Source organism: Myotis myotis, unplaced genomic scaffold, assembly GCF_014108235.1.
Source record: "Myotis myotis isolate mMyoMyo1 unplaced genomic scaffold, mMyoMyo1.p scaffold_m19_p_1, whole genome shotgun sequence".
NCBI classification, from domain to species: Eukaryota; Metazoa; Chordata; class Mammalia; order Chiroptera; family Vespertilionidae; genus Myotis; species Myotis myotis.
Window position 1 is genome coordinate 208760995 of NW_023416313.1, and position 22462 is coordinate 208783456.

At 35.6% G+C, this 22462-nt stretch overlaps 1 protein-coding gene across 11 annotated transcripts in view; it reads right to left on the bottom strand.

The window, feature by feature from the left end:
- The window catches only part of CEP128 (centrosomal protein 128), a 344130-nt gene that overhangs the window by 161209 nt on the left and 160459 nt on the right, over positions 1-22462 (bottom strand). For all 11 annotated transcript variants that reach the window (XR_004968369.1, XM_036314524.1, XM_036314495.1 and 8 more), the window contains 2 exons: positions 20235-20294; positions 14553-14745 (listed from right to left, as the gene is read on the bottom strand). Coding sequence is in view for 10 of the 11 variants with exons in the window: in XM_036314524.1 (XP_036170417.1) it covers positions 14553-14745; positions 20235-20294 (253 nt within the window). In the remaining variant the exon portion in view is untranslated. The remainder of the gene's footprint in view (positions 1-14552; positions 14746-20234; positions 20295-22462) is intronic.

A 22462-nucleotide genomic window follows, 5' to 3' on the forward strand; every position in this document is an offset into this window, starting at 1 on the left:
GACTGAGGCAACATTAATCCAAAGAATTCACTAAGGACACTTTGCTGTAACTTCTCTAAATCAGTCCTTTATTACTTGTTCTTTTTTTCTAATGGGAAAAAAAGTACACTCCCGTTAAAGTATGGTCTGAGGATTGATGTATGAGACTACATCATAAATTTATCTTTTGCCAGATAAAGCCCTGACCTATCTGGACAGAATACAAAAGTGTGTGTGTGTGTGTGTGTGTGTTTATACCACACTAATATGATACTTACATAGCATCAAATAACACATAAAACAATCAACTGCCCTTCAAACAAATATTAGCAAGAAAATGTACGAAATTGCAGTAGTAATGTATTTTGTTCCTAAAATGGAGTGAAAATAATTCCACAGGCCTGACAGCATTTACTTACTTAACTACTTGCATTTCAATTCACTTTGGATTACCTTATCCTACTATAAACATAAGTACATAAAATTAGTTTGTTCCTTCTAGTCTAATTCTAATAACTATACATGGCCATCCTAGGGAATTAGTGCATAATAGCATACTTCAATAATCCTCTTTAGAAATAAACTTTTTAATTTGAAACTTTCTTCAAAAAACTGAATATAAGAGAGTAGAGAAGTTTGAAAATATGAACACAAGCATTAAATCTGCCTCCTACACAATAAGGGATTTGAGACAAATAATCGTAAGGGCAGTTTGAGCAGGAAATTCTGGGATCTTGAGTACCTAGAACATGGTCTAGAAAAAAGAGATACTGTGGCTCTGAGTGGGTAGCCATGGTTCCAGAGCCCCATATACTCCTCATCCCATAGATGGGCGCTAAAAAGTATGAGGCTCAAGGCAGGCACTGGGATGTACCCTCAAAGGGTAGCTGAAGAACACAATAATTATAAGGATTCCCATACTTATTCAACGAGAAGCTTTCATAAAGTTCTGTCAACCAATCTATTTCAGTCAAGAACACACCAGTAACTCCATCATTAACACTGTGAAATGACAAATAACCAAGTCAGTCACCTGGGTACTCTTCCCTGGAGCCTGGAGCTCGCCCTTAGATCCGGCACAGGCTGGAGTATCAGTCTACTTCCAAACCCCACATACCTACAAACTCTCATCTGTAAAATACAATGGTGAACTAACTCCATCTCTCACCAGATAATGCCCTGACCTATCTGGAAACAATACAAAAGCTAAATTTAATCTTGTTTTAGGGCAATGAAAATAAACCCAGGCATATTACCAAGTTGAACCATACTGTAGTTCTTTGTTACTACTAACAATAAAATAGCTATTGAGAAAAGCACTTTATGTATTTTGTATTATAGGTAAAAAGCAGTTTTCCCATTGCTGTTAGCAACATCCTATAACCAGGTAAAATGAATCATCACATTCAGTCTAGAAAACATTCTGGTAGTTGATATAAAACACTCCTCATAATCTGATATCAAACCACTGTTCCAGGTTTATCTTCTTTCATTCTTCCTCTTCTGCTTCTCATCTAAAGAAAACATTTTCTATTCTTGCCTTGCTGGAATGTCTTCCTATTTCCTGAACAAGCATGGCCTTTTCAGAATTCTCTGACCTTGAGAAGGTTGTTTCCTTTGCCTGCTCCTTCACCTGGCAAACTACTATTTACTTCCAGATTCCAACTGAAATATCGCCCATCCAAGCAGAGCTGGTGCCTTCATCATGTGTGTACATTTTATTAATATCTATAACAACATATACAAAGGTTCACTGAAGTTAATATCTAGACTATAGGGCTAAAACATCCTCTATGGAAGGGACATGATCTCGTTATTCTTTGAATCCCCCCAGTCATAGTAGGTTTATTTTTGTATGTATTTAAAGCATAAAATGTTTATAAATACACTAACTTCTGTTTATCATTACTTACAAGTATTAAATAAAAGAGATTGACAATAAGTATAATGATTTTGTTTCTAATTTTATGTAGACTGTATTCATCATCCTACAACTGGCCTATTTGCAGAGAGAATCGAGAGTCAGCTGCATGGAAAATCTTGGTTATTAGAAACTATGGAAAAGTAAGTGGGGCTTCGTCATTCCTGCTGCAGTTTCCTATTCTATTTTTCAGCACCTAGTGTTTATCTCTCCCTCTCTGCTGAGTAGGAAGAAGTTAGAGAATTCAATTCTATGAATATTATTCACGTGCATGGGATCCAATTTTAATATTCTGAAAAATAACGCTACTTATAGGAATATACTGAATATTCTATTCTTTTTCAACATAGCAGAGGCCTGCAAAATATCAAAATGTAAATCTCAGACACCTAATTGTACAATATATTTCTCCCTAAACAAGCCCATGTTTTCTTTAGAAAGTGTGTATACAATTAGAATTTTAAAACTTCCACATGATATACGTGGGTTGCACCATCCATTCAAGGAGTAACACACTCAAAGCTATTTCTCTCACCAGGATTCTGAACACTGCTATTCTGAACTGGGAAAGGCAAGAGAAAGAAAATAGAAAGCAGACTATTTCTGAAAGGCTATTATGTAAATGGAGCATAAGGTGTGTTTCTGTACATATGCATCTGTGTAAGCACACGTTGAGCACATATATGTGTGTTTGTCCAACTACATGATAGAAGGCATAACTGGCACAGCAGGGTTTCTGTAGAATCAACTAACATCAGACAAGAACAGACCTAGAAAATTACCCAATCTCTCTAACAGGCAAACCTTGAACTTCCCTTATTTCCTCCACGCAGGGCAAAGCCAGAACTGCTCCCCTGACATTCTCTACCCACACCCCACACTTGAGAATAATAAAACCGCATTGTATTAGCAGATCAACACCTTTAAAAATGTAATATTTTAAGAAAAATACTGTCTAACAGCTCATATCATCTTATCAAAGGTCAGTTCCAACCTTAAACCACTTGGAGGCCAATGACATTTGGAAAAATATATTGAGTACACAGGATTATTTATCTTTAAAAAAGTAATTACAATAAGACGTGAAAAATATTCTTACAATGAGTCATGAAGGCATAAAAAGAGTCTTCCCGTGACTGCGCTCACACAGAGTGGCCTGCCGCCCTACTTCTCGTTTCTGGTGTCCCTTTAGCCACTGCTGCTGCTCTTTGACCTTGGCTGATGGAACAGAACCAGCTGATTTCCATTTCCTTCTCTTGCCTCAGAAGCTACTTATTTTAAAGGCACTAAAACACGATGATAAAGAGCATGGCCTTTGGACTTTATGAGCCCTGGGTTCAAATTTCCTGTGTGATTGGGAAATTTTGCTTCCCCTCTTAGGCTCTTTGTTTCTTCATGTAAAGAAAGATGTTGGATTTTTTTTTCCTAAGTGCAAGGGTCATTGAAGAGTTGAGGTAATAACCAAATGTCCTTCAATGTGTGGAAGCATCCTGAACCACACAGGGTTACCCAGTTCAAAATATTCAGAGTGCCCCTATTGAGAAACACCTATTGTCATGTCACGCTGTGGTCAGGATAACCACTGCTCAGCACAACTCACACATAGTAATTATTCCCTGATGCTGATTCCTGGACAATGGGGTGAACCCAAAGCCAAATACTCAGAGACTCCAATCTAAGAGTGCAATCAACATGAGCTGGTACACAAAACCATTTCTGTTCTTTGGTGTATGAATACAATACATATATAAACATAACACATTCACTTAAATATACGGTGCATGTGTCAATAATAACATCTTGCCATTCTCGGTCTAAGAGAAAAATAACTTATTTGAAGCATTTAAATGTAATTTCCATATTTAAGCAAATAACTTATTTAAAAATCATTTCCCACTTACAAAGACTTTTGTTACTAAGCAGAAATACCAATCTTAGTATTCTTAGCTGACTCCTCATTGAGAAGCAGAGAGGAAGAGAGAAAAAAATAAACCTTCTGTCATTTGTTATAGAATTGTACACCATTCTATAACAAAGGAAACTGCCATTCTAGAATGGTATGGTGAGAAAAAGATAGTCACTACTCTACAAAATGCCAGATCTTTAAAGGAACAATGAGTCAAACTACCATAAACAGATATGAAGGAATTCATTATTTGATAATGATAATTTATAAGTATGAATGAAATGCATAAAAAATGTCACATCATACCTTAATGTCAAACCTCCTCATCTCTCCCACCCAAATCAAAGAAAGATCCTTTGAAGAACTTACATTCTGGAATCTTATTCAGGCTTGAGGCAACAGAACTGTTTTAATCCATGCTTACATCTAGGATAGCAAAACTACTTGCCTCAAAAATAAGGGTGTAGTGCCCATTCAAAATGCCTACTACATAACTCAATTATCTCTGTAAGTGAAAAACTTTGAATGCATAAATTAGGGAGGAAAATCTAGCATAAAGGAGGAATAGTGTCCAAAAACTGATACCCTTTTTGCATTAAAATATTCAGGGCTAATTGTAATTTTAGCACTGGTTTTTATCCTTGCTTTGTTCTTTGGCCAAACTTAACACTTCTTGTCTCCTTCCATGAAAAGTGGCACTATTATGCTCCTGGAAGCTTGAGCAGGATTCCTCAAAGCCTAATTTTAAGGTCTTAATTGGCTGAAGCAATGGGAGACCATACAAAGCCCACTTCACAGAGAAGGGCAAGATTGCCAGGTCACTTGAGAACAGATGAAGAGCTAACGGGAAGCTATTGCTGAAATCTTACAGTGTTCTGGGAAGTTTTACCAAATACTAACTTCCACAGAATGGAACACAATCATCCATCATAACACATCACCCAGAGGGGTTGAAGTTAGCTTGTAGAAACAGAACGATAAACCAGAAACAATCATCTTCACTTAATAATTGCGTTTCATAACAAACCAGAAAAGCTTTATGGAGGTTGGACACTGTGATTGGTTCTGTGGTATATCATTGACATCAAATATTTTGTTATACCTTCTCACAACCTCTAAGACGAGGAACCATGTTTACAGTTCAAGGGGGCTACTACCTAATAACACATTTGCTCGTTGGGTACTACTGGATCTATCATCTACTTTTACCTTGCAAAGATAAGTTACTCATTCATTTATTTACCCATTCATCCAGCCAACATTTGTTGTATGTTTTGTAATAAAAGACACTTAAGACATTGAATAAAATTATCTTCATCCTGAAGCAGTTCATTATTATTTAACCAATAATAATTAATAATTCATCAACATACATTATAAAAACATCCTATTTGGAATAATTGTAAGTAAATTAATTCCTTTATCATCAACTTTAACCACTGATGACAGGTCCCCAAAACAAACAAAACCAGAAAAAATAATTTTTACTTGTGAAATTAAAGACTACATGGAAAAAGAAAAGTTAAAGGTCTGGAATTAATCCATAAAAAACTTTTAAATTACTTTATGTTCAAACCAACAATTAAAGACATATAATAAAAAATATCACAAGATATTTTACACTTTGGGGGCTGGTAACAGTGAGAATGCACTAATGATTTCTATATAGTATCAGACAGTCCTGCTTCTGAAATTTCAATAAAGGTGCTTGTAAATTTGTTTTACTTCGATGTTATAAAAAAATACGAGAGGTTTAATTTTTTTAGGATAGTACCCCATATGATTAATACTTAATTATTGTTTATTCTAGACTATCTGCCCTAGTTGTCTGCTCCTTAGTTCATTCATTCGTTAGTTTATTCAACAACTATTTATTGAATACCTACTATATGTTGCTGCGAAGAATAAGAAAAACCAAGGTGCCTGTTGTCATTACGTTCTACCTCCACCTGCCCTTACCACAAATGAAAGCTGTTTTGTTTATTTGCCTGATTTTATTCTCTATCAACCACTGTAATTCCATTCTTCTGTTCAGGTAAACTGTCTCATTCTTATTTGCCCAAGGCCATTTACAACAGAAAACTTACTCTTCCTTTATTTCAATCTATTCCAGAATACAAGTTTCCTCTTTTTCAAATTATCCCCAACAGGAATGACCAACAATTAATGGAAATTGAATAGATATGCAAGAAAAGTTCTATAATTCCAAGAACTATTATATGCTAGAATTTGATACAAGAGAAAGCACACACTGATCAGAATATGCTGTAATTCACAATCAAAGACTAAGAGAAAAACCTCCTTTTTCAAAAAAAATATATAGCATTCAAAAAACTAAAAATCTTGTATGGTATTATTCCAATTAATTAACTTACATGGAATAAAGGTATTGGTATTTTTCAGCTACATTTGCAGACCTTTAGAAATTACAAATGAGGCAAATGAGATCTAAGATAAAATTACTGCCTCCCTCCGCCCCCAATAAACTTTGACTAATAAGACTAACCATTCACTTACTCTATTCCTTCAGACTGGATAAGAAAAGAGAAGAAATAGTGTAAGGGAGCACATAAGAATAAATAAGAACCCTGGAGGCCCTTTCTATTAGGCAATCAGCACCTCTCCCCTTTTCCTCCCCAATCTCTAAATCCCTCCAACCTGCTTCCTTCATTCCTGCAGTTTAGAAACTCACAGACATCTCTCCGGTTACCATGACAGCTCTGATGTTTTTGCTTTAGTCAACACAGGTGCTATTAACATCTGACTAGTAGGGAAACTTTCTGGTAACAAAAATCACAAAGAAAATGTCTCTTTATGAGTGCTACCATAATCTACAATTTCTATTCCCTCCATGCATTTAGAGCATTTGATAGTCATAGAAGACATAAATAAATAAATAAATAATCCCTTCAGTAGTTGCTTCTTTGAGAGCACCAAATCTACATAAAAAAAAAACTACATGAAAGAAAAAGAACTCTAGAACCAACCTGAGCCACTGCATCAACACTTTCTTCTATACAATATATTCACAACTATTTAATCCTTGTCATAACTTTATATGAAACTTTTCTATAAAACCTTATTTGAATTAGATTTCCTAATTATTTTACTAAAAGTAAAAGAATATCTCTTTCACATATGGAACCCAATAGAACAACACAAACTCCAAAGAAGCTAATAGGCAATCACTGATGATAACTCAGTTTTAGCTTTCTTATGGCTTGCCTGAGCAAGACCAGTACTTTCATTGGCACAAATTGAACTGAAGGAGGAAAGAAGTAAACCACGCAGCTAAATGTGCATTACCCAGCCATGGATCTCATTTAATGTTTCTACCCAGGTGATAATAAGAATGAATGGATATTTTAAACAGAGTGGGTAAAAAAAAAAAAGTGAGCATCATTAATGACTATAGGCCAATTTCTTACAAAGTGAACTTTGGGGTTGAGATGCTGAAAGGTGAATAAAATACTTGAGAACTAGAAATTTAAAAGAGTGACACATTTCAAGGTACTCCTGGAGGGAAAGTGAACTGAAGAAAGACTGCAACAAAAATTGCAAATGAAAAGTAGAATAGAGCTGTGGAAAAGTAATAGGATGCTCTGTCACCTGGACATGGTTCAGAGGTGTGGAGATGGAATGACCAATACAGTCCCACTGTGAAAGAGTTCAGATTGGTTTACATGGAGACAAGCATCCAAGGCAAAAGACTTATGTCTTGTCTAACTGGACCTTACAGTTGACCTGAGGTACATTAGTTTAAGAAGCGATAAAGATCCATTTATAGTAAAGTTTTAAAAATCAATCAATAAAAAAGATTTTCAAGCAGAAGCCTCAGGAGGAAGTACAGCTCTCCATCCAAACTCATTCCAGATGTCAGAGGCAGCTGCACAACGTCAGAGAGCAAATCCTAAGGAGACCTCTGCCAGAAAGGGCATTTTAAGAGTTTGCTCCACAGATTCCAAAAGAAAAAGAGAGTACATATTTATGGGAACTATATAAAAAGGATTAGTATTGAATTCAACCCCAAAAGCAGAAAAATATTCCAAATTCTTATTAACTCTTAAAGTCAAAGTATTTTTATTCTCTCTCAATAGTTAATTAGATTATTTCTCTTCCTAAATAAAGAAAAGGACCAAAAAAGTGAGTTAAGTAGATTTAGGTAGAAAATTAATATGAGCATCACATGAAGATATGAATACTGCATAACAGTATAAGTGTATTAGGCCAGAGTTGCATTCACTTTGATTTCCAACTGGAATGTAACCACATATTAACTAGTTATATTTTCCCTCCTTTAACAGTTTATGTTTTCAGAATGACTTTTACATGAAGACTGTTTGCTTGGAAACAAGGTATTTCACTGAAATTGCATTTGCCTCTTCTACTCCTCCCTTAATGAATACCATTGTGATAAACATATTTAGAGAAATATTGTGAGAATTGGTGTGTTTAGAAAGTATCTCTGAAGTCATATCACATACACAGCAGCCATTTTCTCTTCCCTGTACTGTCCTAGATAACCTCACCACCACAAAGATACAAATATTAAAGAGAACCCATTAGAGGCGTCACCGACATGGAGGAACGAGATGGTATTACTTAGATTCATACCTCTATGGAGTGTTCACATTATATATCCATAGCTACAAAGCACCTAGAATCCAAGACCAGTTCCTTATTTAAGGTGAGTTCACAATTTCAGCTAAGAAACTAACTTCTATATTTGGCCATAATCATCAGCATTTCACTGCAACTAAATCATACTACAAAGGAGTCTCCCCTTCATAGGACCTTGGAAGAAAGGACTTCTTCCATCTGCCACAGGCATTTTAGTTTCTGGTAACCTCATAGCTTCAAAGTATTCTGACATCTTAATTAAATCTTACATCTCTTTTCACAAGAGGAACGTGCTTCTTTGTTAAGGTATGGTAGTCCTTCTATAGTCGGAGCAGAAGCAGGCAGAGAGATGTTAACCAGAGGGCAACTGTTATAGTATTGCCAGACTCAGCTGTGGTTCTAGTGGCAGGTATGACTGTGTTAAGAGGGAAAAGAAGGAAGAAACTATGGATCATAAATTGGATATTCACCTGTCCTGATCCCAGTGAACTTTGAAAGCTTTGTGAGAAACAAATTTCTCATGACCTCAGAAGTAAGTCAGACAGAATTATTCTTGGAAACAGTTGTTCCATGGGATGCATGAAGATGGATTTGAAACTAATTGGTTGTTCTGAAAACTAGTGGCCTTTAATCACTCTTAGTTTTAAAAACGTAACAACAAGGTGTGGTCATGGGTGACTGATTAGGAGGCAGGGATCACATTCATAGTGGAGGCACACAAAAGAAAATGTTTGATCTTTGTGTCCTACTTATAGGAGAGTTTGTATATGATATTAGAATTAGCTTCATTAATTGGGCCTGAGGTTTGAAGTTCCTGTGAGCTATTCATGAAATTATAGGCTACCATGTACTAAAATAATGTGAAAGAAAATCTTGGAAATATTACAGCTATCACTAAAAAAGGGTTTATATCTACAAAGCTAAGCTGACCATTTTTTTCTGGGTTCCTAGTGGTTCAGTTATTATGGAAGCCAAAAAGACTGAGATTGTGGCAGAGCAGTTTCTAACATTTTTAACAAAAAACTTGATTTCTTTACAACTTCATGGAACAGATCCTAAGAAAATGAGAAAGGACAGGTTGTTTCCAATTTGCAAGGCCTATTAAAGTTGACTGAGTAATACTGCTTTATTCTGGAATGCAACATGATAGCCAGAATATAAGCATGAGTTTCACAAGTCCTCTCGCATCTGTAATTCACTGTCTAAACCAGCAGTCGCCAACCAGTAGTCCGTGGACCACTGGTGGTCCATGAGGTCTGAAACTACTAATCTCCACTTGCCTCCAGACTCAGCTGCCTGACTTTAAAATGGGATGAATAATCTCAAGTGGTTGTTTAAAGGATTAAATGAGATATTACACATAAAAGCCTGAATATAAGGCCACCTCAACGACAATGAGGGTGAACAGTTGAACATAAAGGTCCAATATAACCTGTGGGGCACTGCGGTAAGGAATCTTTTCAAAATGTGACATGATTAAGAAATGAATTTTAAATACCAGAGTACAAAGTCAATAGTCTCAAAGGGAAATAAAGCAAATCTGCAATCTCTCATGGTTGATGTGATGACCAACTGTAACGAATGATCAAATGATTCATCTAATCTAGAAAGGAGAACGTGTGCATCAGTGTCTTTTCAAATACGTGGAAGAACTTGAAGGCCTTTACTCTGGAAAGATAAATATGAGAAGGTTTCTCTTATTTCCAGTGAAAACAGCTTAGCTAATAAAGGACATCATCACATAGTTTGGTGAGGTAATTCTAAATTGTGTAATCCTTCATATTTGGTCTTGTGTCTTGAAGAAGCAGAAAAAGCTATAGCAATCAACATTGATGGTTGTTTTCTTTTTGATTGCTAGAACAGACCTAAGTGTCTAGTGTAGATATAGTAAGGGGATATGCCTTCTGATGAAGACACCTTAATAGATGGACTTAAAGGGATCAGAGGCTAATCTGTGCTATCCATGTATGTGTCCATCCATCCATCCATCCATCCATCCATCTATCCACCTGTCCACCTATCTAAATATCCAATAAGTAAGTTTATTTCTTATTTAAATATAAAACACATGGCCATATGCAATGGAGCAATAATAAAACAAGAGATTAAAACTTAATACAAAAATATATATGCAGATACTCAGAGGAAAAAAAGAATAAATGGCAAATGTCATGTAATTATATCCTAAAGTGTTAGTAGCAATGGGGTGGTAAAAGGAATAATTCCACTAGCAAGGGTGATGATAAGGATTGAATTTTCACAGAAGGAGAGAGGGGGAAAATGGTGGGGTTCTTGTAAGAATCTGGACATTATTGTTCAGCAGTGTGAGAACCACTGAAAGTTTCTGAGCTGAGGAGTCCAGGGCTCAAAGCTGTACCTGACGAAGACTCACCTGGCGGAACTGATTAGAACAGCAATTGTGTGTACACATGAGTGTTTTCTCTAAGGAAATGCTATTGGATGGAGGTCAACTGCAGGATGTGCTGCAAGTAATTTATTATAAAAAAATACTACACCAAATTTGAGAATGATTTACTTTCTTGTATTAATCTCAGAATATTTAAGGTTATTTCTAAAAGATGTCAGCATAACCAAATGTGTTATCAAATAACAGAGAAATGGATAGAGGATAGCTGGGGCATGGGAAATGGTGGGAGCTTGGGCCTACCAACCAGAGTGTGCCTGCTTGGAAAATCTGTCTGAAGGCCTCTGGCAGGCTCACAGGTAAAGACCAGTCAAGTGGAAAGTAGAGACTAAAGGTCAAGAAGATCTTCAAATAAGGGAGCTTCTGTAATCCAAAGAACTTACATGCATATATGCATAACCCACGGACACAGACAATAGTGCGTGAAGTCTGGGGAGGGGGCAGGAGAGGAGTGGAAGAGGTCAATGGGTAAAAAAGGGGGACATCTGTAATATTTTAAACAATAATGATTTACTTAAAAAAATAAAAAAGAAGCTCTGCAATCCTTTAAGATATAAGGTAATCAAGAGCTAAATAAGACAGAGATAGTGTAACTGGAGAGGGAGAAGTAGATATAGGAGAAGTGACCAAGGAAAACTGTAAAGCCACCAGTTGCAGGAGACAAAGCGACTGGGAGAAAGTAAACTTTCCTTCAAATCTTAGTGTAAGAATAAGTTTTAAGTGTTCTCACAAGTTATAGATGAATGGGTGAGTGGCAGGAAAACTAAATCAATCAATTTTGCACAAAAAAACAATGCCACTCCATGTCTAGCCTACATGTTAGGGAAAATTCCTACAGTTTATAAGTCCCTTCCTAGTCTCTGTCCCAGGAAGATATCCTCTGTTCTGCCAGCCACAAACTGAGGAAGTGGAACAGAGATTCAAAGAAAGCAAGGAAAAACAGAAAAATCAGCTGAATGGAGTTTCTCATAACTCTGGGAACAGTAAAACCAAAGGAAAGCCCTTGAAAGAGATCACCATTGCTAGAGACAAGTCACCTACATGAGAACCTTCTGAAATGAAGAATGTGTTTTAGAGTCAATGCTTTGAACAGCACACAACTTAAAAGCACTGAAAAGAAACGTTACCATATCTCTATTATTAGTAAAAGTACTCATCCTCAGAGCCCTCTGTAAGGCCAGAAAAATGGTGTATGTATATTAGATTTTTCACTAAGGTGGCTCTATGCCTTGGATATCCACATATGAATGTATTATCCTTTTGAAGCACCTTGCAAAAAAAAAATTTATTCACAACAAATTTCTAAAATGTGAATTAAAACTCAAAAGATTTCTACTAAAACAGATCTCTCAGTTTTACATGGCAAATCTAGGAGCTATTTCCCATTCCAACCTTTTCTCCAAATGGGTATGAGTCATATATAAGACAAAGATCAATTAAACCCAATCACAGATGTTAAGAAGCTAATCATCAAAATAAAGAACCAACATTCAAAATATTATGATGTGAAGCTGCCAAAAATAGTAATGTATTCAAAGTGCTAAAAAGGTAATGGGAGAAAAAATTCATTTCTCCACCTTTACTTTTGACCTCATCCACTGTCATATCTTCTGGGATCCTGCTACATCAGTTAACCTTTCTTTCACCTGTTCAAACTCTGGCATTCCTAGATCATTCTGTTCAACATTTATAGTCATACTTAAGCTTGTCTACAATCGTAGCAACTAAAATATAATGCTCTAAAAGTTACATTCATTCTACTATTAAAAACTGAAACTATCTTAGACATACACATATTTTGCTTATTGTTTGCTTACATTTTTGATATTCGGGTATTTTTAAATAGTTTTTAGATATTATGCTACAGAGCTAACTCTAATCATAGTACACAATGGAGCTAGAATCACTACTAACGATGTTATAGTGTCCCTAAATAAATCGGGAAGCTCTTAGAGAATATCGTTGTGAAGTGAATAAAAATATAATCGGTTTAAATGCTTCTGTAAAATGTAATACATAACTGAAATATTATGAACACAAATATTGTTATAATCCCAGAGTGTCATAAACAAAATATAAATCACTCTGATTAAATTACTCAATTTCTGCCAAATATTTACTGATTTTTCTTGTGGTCCTGCAGAGTTCATTGTGATTTCTTTCTTCACTAAAATGTGATGGCTCCCCTATTAACTGTGCAGCAGTCATCCATTCACTCATTCATTCACTTATTCACAAATATCTGACATATCAACTACGTTCCAGGTTCTTTCTTTGTTCATTGATAAGGCATTGAACAAAATGAAAATGCAGCTGTCTTTTAAAACCATTATTAAGAGATTTACAAAAGTGAAAAACAATACCACTTTTCAATATTTTTGTCTTGGAAAATAATTAAATTTCATTAATTTTTATGTTCCATAGAATGAATTTATAATTATTACCTTAAAGGACTATCTTTTAATTAATTTTAATTTTAAATATGGTAAGTATTGGTATATATAATGCACAATAAAATTTTTGAGAACTCAAAGAGCTTTTAAGAATATAAAATGGTCCTGATCGAGAAAAGTTGAGACTCACTATAGAGTAATAAAAAATTTTAAGTCGTATATAGGGAATAACCATGATGACTAAAATAAAAAACCAAAAAAAATTATTTTGAAGAGGATTGTCATATGTCATAGGCTTAGTTTTCTTTAATGGGACACTATATTAAGTTTTTTTTATGGATCTTAAATTCATGAAGTTCACTAATAAAAGAAAAGGCCTACAGCCAGCACAACATAAGATACACTTAGGATCCACATATATAACTGCTGTTTTTCTTCTTCCTGTCATGATGCCTCTCTAGTATAACCGAAGAGAAAAGTAGTTTCCCAAGTCCTTGTCTAACTTTTAGAGTTAAGTATAGCCTACATAGTAAACATATTACACTCTGCCCCTGCTCTCCCAAACTCTCTTCCCCTTATTCAGTTGTTTTCACCATTGTGCTTATAGCCTTCTATTATACAATTTACCTATTTACATTTATTTTCTGTCATCCCACTCAATAAAAGGTAGACAAGAGTAGGATTTTTTCTAATTTATTCACTAATGTATCCTCAGCACCCATAACAGTGCCCAAGACAAAATCTGAACAAAATAAGTATTTGTTGAATGAATTAATAGGTATTTTACTCAAGTCAAGCATAAATTTTGGTATTTTACTAGGGAAGTACAAACATGTCTTGCCAAATTAACACTTTCCAATGACACAAGCTGTGTAAATAGAAGGGATATTGTAGCTGATGGAAACACTTTCAGGGCCGGGACAGTTTTTCCTTCTGAACCCAGAAATGAAGACAGGAGAGAAAAAGGAAAAGAGAAGAATCTATAATAATAAAAGCATAATATGCTAATTAGACCGGATGTCCTTCTGGACGTCCTTCTGGACGACCTTCTGGACGAAGCCAGGGCTGCATGGGAAGCCCGGGTCCCAGGTGCCTGCTAGCAGCAGGAGGGAAGACCAGGTCCCGGGTGCCAGAGGGAAGCAGGTACCGGCAGCCAGGGGAAAGAAGGCCTACTCTTGCATGAATTTCATGCATCAGGCCTCTAGTATGCAATAATCTGAGCTGGAGGTAAAAGAAGTAGGTTTTCTCCCTCTGCTGGATTCCAGGAACACAAACAAAGAACAGCGAGAGTAAGAGCAACTAACACACCTCTCTTCTCTTGGTGTATTTCTTCCAGAAGCAGCTCCTGCCTTTCTATCTGTTCCAGGAGACACTGGAGCTCGGATTCCTTGTTCTCAGTCATATTCCTGAGCTGCTGTCTGCACAGCATTAGCTCGTGCCGCAGACTTTTCTCCCTGTTTTCTCTCTCCTTCAGTTCCTCACAGAGCCATTGAAGTTTAGTCTAAAAAATGACATTTATAACTAATTAAAAAAAACACAAGGTACAAATCTAAAAAACAGTAGTATTTCAAAACAGTAAGAAAAATATCATAACATGAGCAAATATAGACAATAACTAACAAATTTAAGCAAAATGAAAAATATACAATGGTTCATTCATATCAGTTAAAAGCGGTGTGAAATTAAGCCACTTTCTTGAATTTTTATAGAAATTTTGTATAGTCTATCATCTTTGCAAAGGCAATACTACTGAAAAATATGGCCTACTAAACTTCTAATATTAACACAATTAGCCTCCTAATTTGATATATAAAGCAGTTTAGTAAAGCATTTAAAAATCAAAATCACCCTGGACCAGGACTAGAAATTTGATAAAAGAGGGTTTTATTTCAGAGATTTAATTTTTTTTTTCCATTTCTGCTTCCTAAAAATACATATCCCCATGGTAGCTAATCAGGTAGAGAGATTCTCCATAAGCTTAGGGAGATAAAGTCAGCCTTCCCCCACCTTGAAGAGGTAAGAAAATGTAATCAGAGCCAACTCTCTTTTTCATAGATGCTAACCTCACTGTCTTTAAGATTTAATCTGCCCTTCATATTTCCCTTCCCTTTTCCACTTATTACATCACAATCTTTGGCCTATGTTAACTATTACTAACAATAATAATGGAGAAACAGCAAATCTGTTTTGTCGGAGCAATAATCCTATTGGTTATGGTAAAAACAAAATAATAAACCTCCAAAATACCTTCTGAAACAAAGTGGTAATCAGGTTTGATATGTGTTATTATGAACTAAATTGCATCCCCTCAAAATTCACATGTTGAAGCTCTAAACCTCTATGTGACAGTATTTGGAGATAGGGCTCTTACTGAAGTAATTAAGATTATATGAGGTCATACGGGTGGGACCCTCAAGAGATACAAAAGCTTATAGCATGTTTGTGCTCCCTCACTGCTCTTCCTGTTTTCTAGCCCCCAAATCCCTCAAACCACCCCAACCCCACCCATGTTTGCATGAAAAGTTGAATTCTACAAGCCAGAAATAGGGCTTAACAGAAACCAATCCTGACCCCTTGATCTTGGACTTCTAACCTTTATAACTGTGAGAAAATAAATGTCTGTTGATTAAGCCACCAACCAGTCGGTGGTATTTTGTTACAGTAGCCTGAGCAGACTAATACAATATGACCTATGGCTTTAATTTATTCATATGAAGCCTTAATTCCATTGCCAGACAAAATTTTAAAAACAGATTATAGCTAGATGCTTTTTTGAACTGAATATGCATGCAGAATATGTTATTAATTCTACAAAACAAAATACCAAGTTATGGAAATTTAATCAACCAATAATCAATTATGAGAATCAGTATCTGTTAGAGAAACACCCAGAGTCTTTATTAAGTATCTTGAAGAAACAGCTTGAATACTATAGGAATAACTTTAACAATAACAAATAATAATTAGCTGACAAGGCTATTAATCACAATGCAAACACCATTCTATTAACCACTCACAAGAGCATTTTATAGATTACATAATAGCCTCATTTATTTAACTATATCAACAAGTATTGTTAAATAAACCAAAGAGAAAGAATTTCTCAGTAAAGAAATAGTTGTCTTATTCATAGTTGACAACTTGCAATAAGATGCGAATATTTATAATTATCTAGTTAAACAATCAAAATGGTCTTTTTAATCTATCAGAATATCCTCACTGAGATTTAGTATAATAATATATTAAAATCATAAAGGAAAGACTCAAAATTAAAAGCCAAGGAAAAGAGAAAACTTGAATAAAAAGAGTATTGCTGATAAAGTTAGCAATATAGGGACCCATAATCATGGTTGGCTAGCTTCAAAATCCATCTAAGCATCAGCCTCCACAGAAGCTTCTGTGTACCTCTTACATGTGTGTGGGGGAACACGGGAGACTTAGCCGGAAAATTTGTAAGGAGGAAATTCCAAAAGAATTTTCTAGGGGAGTTGGCTGAAGGTGATGGCCCATAATTGTTCCTTGACCTTTCCAAACAAGTCTGTACGCACAGACCCTCGAGTGTTTACCAGAATCTTTATGCTTAATCTTTATGCTTAAGAGTACTGCTGACACCTGTGTCCTCCCAAGAATGCTGACCCTACTGATTGTTCTAAAAGTCAATTTCAGCTCAAACTGCTGTTACAAAAAAGCCTGAAGAGGAAGGCAAATGAGACTGTCTGGTCTCTAGCCAGGCAGTCCCTTAGCCCTCTCTTTCACAGCAAATATGTGTCAGAGTAATCGTTCATCTGTCTGTCGCTCAGGATCTGCTGGTCAGCCCCGGCACATGTGATATTAAAATTATTTACGTAAGTGTCACTTTCTCCAGACAAAACGTGTTCCTCAAGAGGATCATGTCTTAATTAATTTTTATGTCCGGAGCATACAGCATAGTATCTAGGACATAGTAGTTTCTCAGTAAATTCTCTGATAAACTGAATAAAATTTGGACTCTACATCTGCTATCAAGATTTATGACAAAACAAATCCATAATCTCTGTGAATTCCTTGCCTGGCATTCCTTAACCAGCACCTCGAACATCTTCCACCCACAATGCCTTATTCTGACCATTCGATGGTTATTTTATCTGTGTGCCTGGTCCAACTCTAAGTTGGACTTCATGTGTGTACTGTGCCAGCAAAGCAATAGTGACACAATCCCCACTCAGTCCTCTAGTTCTTTTAGGATTAACACTAACAGAATAAATTCATGCGGCAGATTTATGAAAACAATTACCAAAGGCCCTCAGAGGTCCTTCTAATACTGCAAGAAGTCAGCATGGACTAGCTGAATAGCAATTCCACTTTCCATATAGTTTTTGTCCTTTGATTTCAGATCTTATCTCCAATACTTATAGAGCTATTCACTCATAGTTCATGGGAATTACAGTATTGTGGCCCATCAATAACCCAAGCCATCTCTCCACAAATAGATTCCATTCCTCCCCAGTCCACTGGTCAGTGTGGGGAGCTTATCAGGACCCTTTTACACAGTAGAGGAACAGTTGTCTCATGCAGTATTAAAACCTGTCTGATCAGGAGTTCAATCCCATTAAATGATAAGGGAAAACTGCTTACTAGCTCCCAAATTAAAGAGCTCTGATCAAGAGTCATCTCTGGCTCTCATAAGTTAGCTGAACAACAGCAGTGAAAGTGTTCTGTTCAGAAATGATAAAGATTTTAACTTGAAAGAAAATTCCAAGTACATTGCTCTTGTCAAAACTGTGAAGTTGGGAAAAAGAAAAAAGAAAAATGCTTTATTAATGCACAACAGAAGTTTCTAGTCAAAAAAAATTCTAAGACAGCAAAATATGCATATTCTAGATTTCCTATGCAGGTGGCCTAAATGCAAATTTGCATTTGGTTCTATCAAAAATGGTTAGGACAGTAAGGATCACAGTTCTTAGAGCTGGATAGAAATTTTATAAGGTTGGATAAATTTCTATTTTTAATCATAATACTGTTTCTTATTAAGAATTTTTTAAACAATTTTATGTATCTTTTTTATATTGTTTATTGATTTTAGAGAAGGGAGAGAGAGAGAGATAGAAACATCAATGATAAGAGAGAATCATTAACCAGCTGACTCCTACATGCTCTACACTAGGGATTGAGCCCCCAACTCGAGCATGTATAGCTTGACTGGAATCGAATGGGACCCTTCAGTCCGCAGCCTGGCGCTTTATCCACTGAGCCAAACCAGCTAGGGCTTAAGAATTTTTTTTGAGGGGAGCTTCTCTAATTACTACCTGGCCTTCAAAGGTAAACCTTGTCTTTCTACCACCTCCCACCTGTATCTTACCCACCCATCTTGGCCATTATTCTGTGTTTACTCAAATATTCTTGCAATTTATACCTATAATTTTTTGGTCATACAAACTTTTTATATGACCAAGTTTAAATATAACACAATTGTAGAAGCCCTCTGAGACATGCTGGCAGCTTCATAGCCTCCCGTCCTCCCAGTACAAACATAAGAGTTAGTTCTTCCTTCTCCTGTGTTCTTCTATCAATGTTGACACAGTTTTACAACAACGTAACACACCTTAAGGAGGCTTCAAATTTGTTTACATGACCATTCCCCCCATTAACTTCCATGGCTTACTAACACTTATATCCCCAGTGTCTGTACACAAAAAAGTACACAATCAATAAATCTTGGCTGAAAGAAGACTTTAGATGGCAATACACATAATGGCAAGAACGCTATGAGTGGACATGGATGTGATCCATTTTCCCATTCTGAAAAAGTCACATTCTTCTCTGAAACTTCATTTTTCTCATATTTTTAAAAAAGGACACTGTTTAAAATCAAAGGTTCTTTCTTTGTAATAAAACCTTAAGTTGGACCACAATTGGTCAGATTTACAGTACAGTTGGTTTTCTTACAGAATTTAAATGGGATGGAAGATTTTGCACTTTATGTTAAAGGTGAAATAAAACTAGTCTAAAAAGAAATGCAAGTTCTTAAATATTGAAACTTGAATAAACATATCTATATCTTATGTGGTCATAATTTTCTATATATTTTAATTTCTATTTCAAAAATAATTTGAATTTCCAAGCTGATCTATGAAGATAGTTGATAATTACCCGAAGTGTAGAATATTAGCAAATTGTTCAATTTTATTTATTTATTGCTTACCTTACATTAAATTTGAATCATAATGCTAAAAAAAAAATGAAGCAATAAAGTTATCTTCAGAACTTAAAGTTAACTCCTCCAATTTTGTAAATGAGTAAACAGGACACCCAGAGAGGTGAAGGGATTTGCTTAAGCCACACAGAGATTTGACAGGCTTTGAGCAGACCCTCAGAAACCAAAATCTATATATATATAAAAGGCTAATATGCAAAGTGTCCCCTTGGGAGTGCAACCGGGTGAACAGGAGTTCCATTGCTCACTATGATGTATGCTGACCACTAGGGGGAAGTGCAGAATATGGTGGGCAATCAGTGGCTGCAGCAGGGCGCTGAGGGAGTGAGGGAAGGAGGAGGTGAGGAGATAGGGAGGTGGGAACATGATCAGCCCCAATCGCCAGCCAGGTCTAGGGACCCTACCTGTGCACAAATTTCATGCACCGGGCTTCTAGGATAAGTATATATGTGTAATGAAGGGTGGTGACAGCTGCCCTGACCTTTGTACACTCCAGAGACATTGCTTTAGCCAAAGGAAAAGGCAGAAGAACTTGTCTCTCTGATGGTCTAATTTTAATATCTAAACAGTTTTACCTTCCTTTTTCGTTCCATCCCATCCCTATACATTTAAGCTAATTTTTCAATGGTAAGTCAAAGGAACATGGAGATTTCATAATGCATTATAATAATCTTTCTCAGCAATAAAATACTACAGCTTCACATGCTCATTATGTGACAAAAATATATGGCTAGCCCAAATAGACACCTTGAAGCTCATAAACATTATGATAACTTTAAGATTCAAAGATCAGTTACCTTGCTTTCTGCTAACCAGCGATGTGGGTCATAATTAATGTCAGGACCAGATGAAAAAAACTAAAAGAGAGAGAGAGAGAGAGAATAGTCTATTAAAAGTAGATTTTTCTCTGAAATGAATTTATCTAAATGAAAATTTTCACCATAACATACAAAAGTTAAGTGTCTAAAACTTAAGGGTTTAGAAAGGAGACAGTTCATACCAAGTACTCAATCAATTCCAAAACATGATTTAACATTTCTATTTATGTAAATATATATATATGTATACATATATATAATTTTTTACATATATATAATGTATATGTAAAATGTAAACATTTAGCTAAAATACAGAGACATGAATTAACTCTCAAGTGCTAAGGCTGATTCCCATGCAGCCTTGATTAAACCAGTTTGCTTCATATTTTCCTTGTTTCTTTTTCTCAGTCTTACTCCTTGTATTTCACAGTGGGTGTGATGTAATTGCACAGAAACTTAATTCTTTGTCTCATTTATCCTTCTTTAATTTTATACTATGAGGGCCATTTTGTCTCATTAATGATTATGTAGAAATGACAGAAACTAATCATGGAATCATTCCTTTATATCTCATGATGATAACAAAATCCCACAATAAGTAGGCTGTCTATGCCAGCTGCCCTGATTCCCTTCACACCAACTCATTTATAAACTCACTGCCATCTGTTTCTGTGTTATTACTGATAAAACTGTATTCAGAGGTTGTCAATGATTTTACAATTATAAATACAAATTTTTTTCTCAATTCCTACTTTTGTTGAACCTATGATATTTTTGCAGGACTTCTTTCTAGAAATGTTCTCTTAAAACTACCCTACCCCACTTCAAAAGATATTTATTCCTATTCTCCAATACTTCCATATTTCCTTATGTGTGAGCACATCTCTCCCTTAGGAAACATCATCAGGTAATTCATTCGGCATCTGAAAAATGATAATGAGTGCCAAACACATGTCATATATAGGAATGCTGTATTCTCATATCCAACCTTTCTCTCATCTACTGTTTCACTGCCAGGGGTGGGCAAACTTTTTGACTCGAGGGCCACAATGGGTTCTTAAACTGGACCGGAGGGCCGGAACAAAAGCATGGATGGAGTATTTGTGTGAACTAATATAAATTCAAAGTAAACATCATTACATAAAAGGGTACGGTCTCTTTTTTTTTTTCAGTTTTATTCATTTCAAACGGGCCGGATCCGGCCCGCGGGCCGTAGTTTGCCCACGGCTGGACCCCTACCAAACTCTCATGCCCTCTCTCCCTATATTTTCAAGGAAAATATTCCTAAGCACTCTAGTTCATGGCAAAAAAAAAAAAAAAAAAAAAAGTCTTGATCTAAAGCCTATCCTCTTTATGCTTTACAAATAAATGAATAGTCAGACCAAGTGTTATGGGAAAGCTACTGAATTATCAAAGACTGGTCTGGGAAAATGATGTCTCTTCACTTCAGACATTTTCCTAAATGTTTTATAATGGTGGTGATTTATTAAGTGTCTACCCTTAAGTTTTCAAACACTACAGACATTTACTAAAGTAGAATAGGTATAATGACTGGAAAAGGAAAATTTTAATTAGAAATAATACCAATATCCCCAACGACTTTCCCTAGACTTGTTTGTTACATATCTATTATTCAATCCATTCCATAACACAGTCGCTTTCTACATAAAATGGCTGAAAATTTCATCAGCAATACTTCAAAAAGTCAACAAATGACAAAGAATTGGAATTAATCCATTTTTTAAAACATTTTACAAGGATCGCCTCTCCCATAGATCTCTGAACTACAAAGCAAAGAATTTATCTTAACAAACACCCAAGGGTGGTTTCTTTGAGGTGAGAGAAAATGTTATGTTCTTGTGTATTCTTTTTTTCAAGTTTACAGAAATGAAACAACAGAAGGTATAAACAGAAAGAGACCCACAATGGAAAAAAAAAAAAAATGTGGTCTTAAAAAAAAACAAACTGAAAAAATGCCCATTCTTTTAAATTTATCTCCACCCATCACGTGGATTCAATTAGTCTCTCTCCAAGAGAAAAGGTGCCAAGACCCATTACTACAATCATTCATGATTGAAAGCCTATTAAAAAATAGGGTGCTTTTCAGAATATGTTAGATGGAAGGAAAATTTAAGCAACCTGCTATATGCAAACTATATTTTAGCCTATAATTAACCATAACAAGGTTTATATACCTTATAGCATGA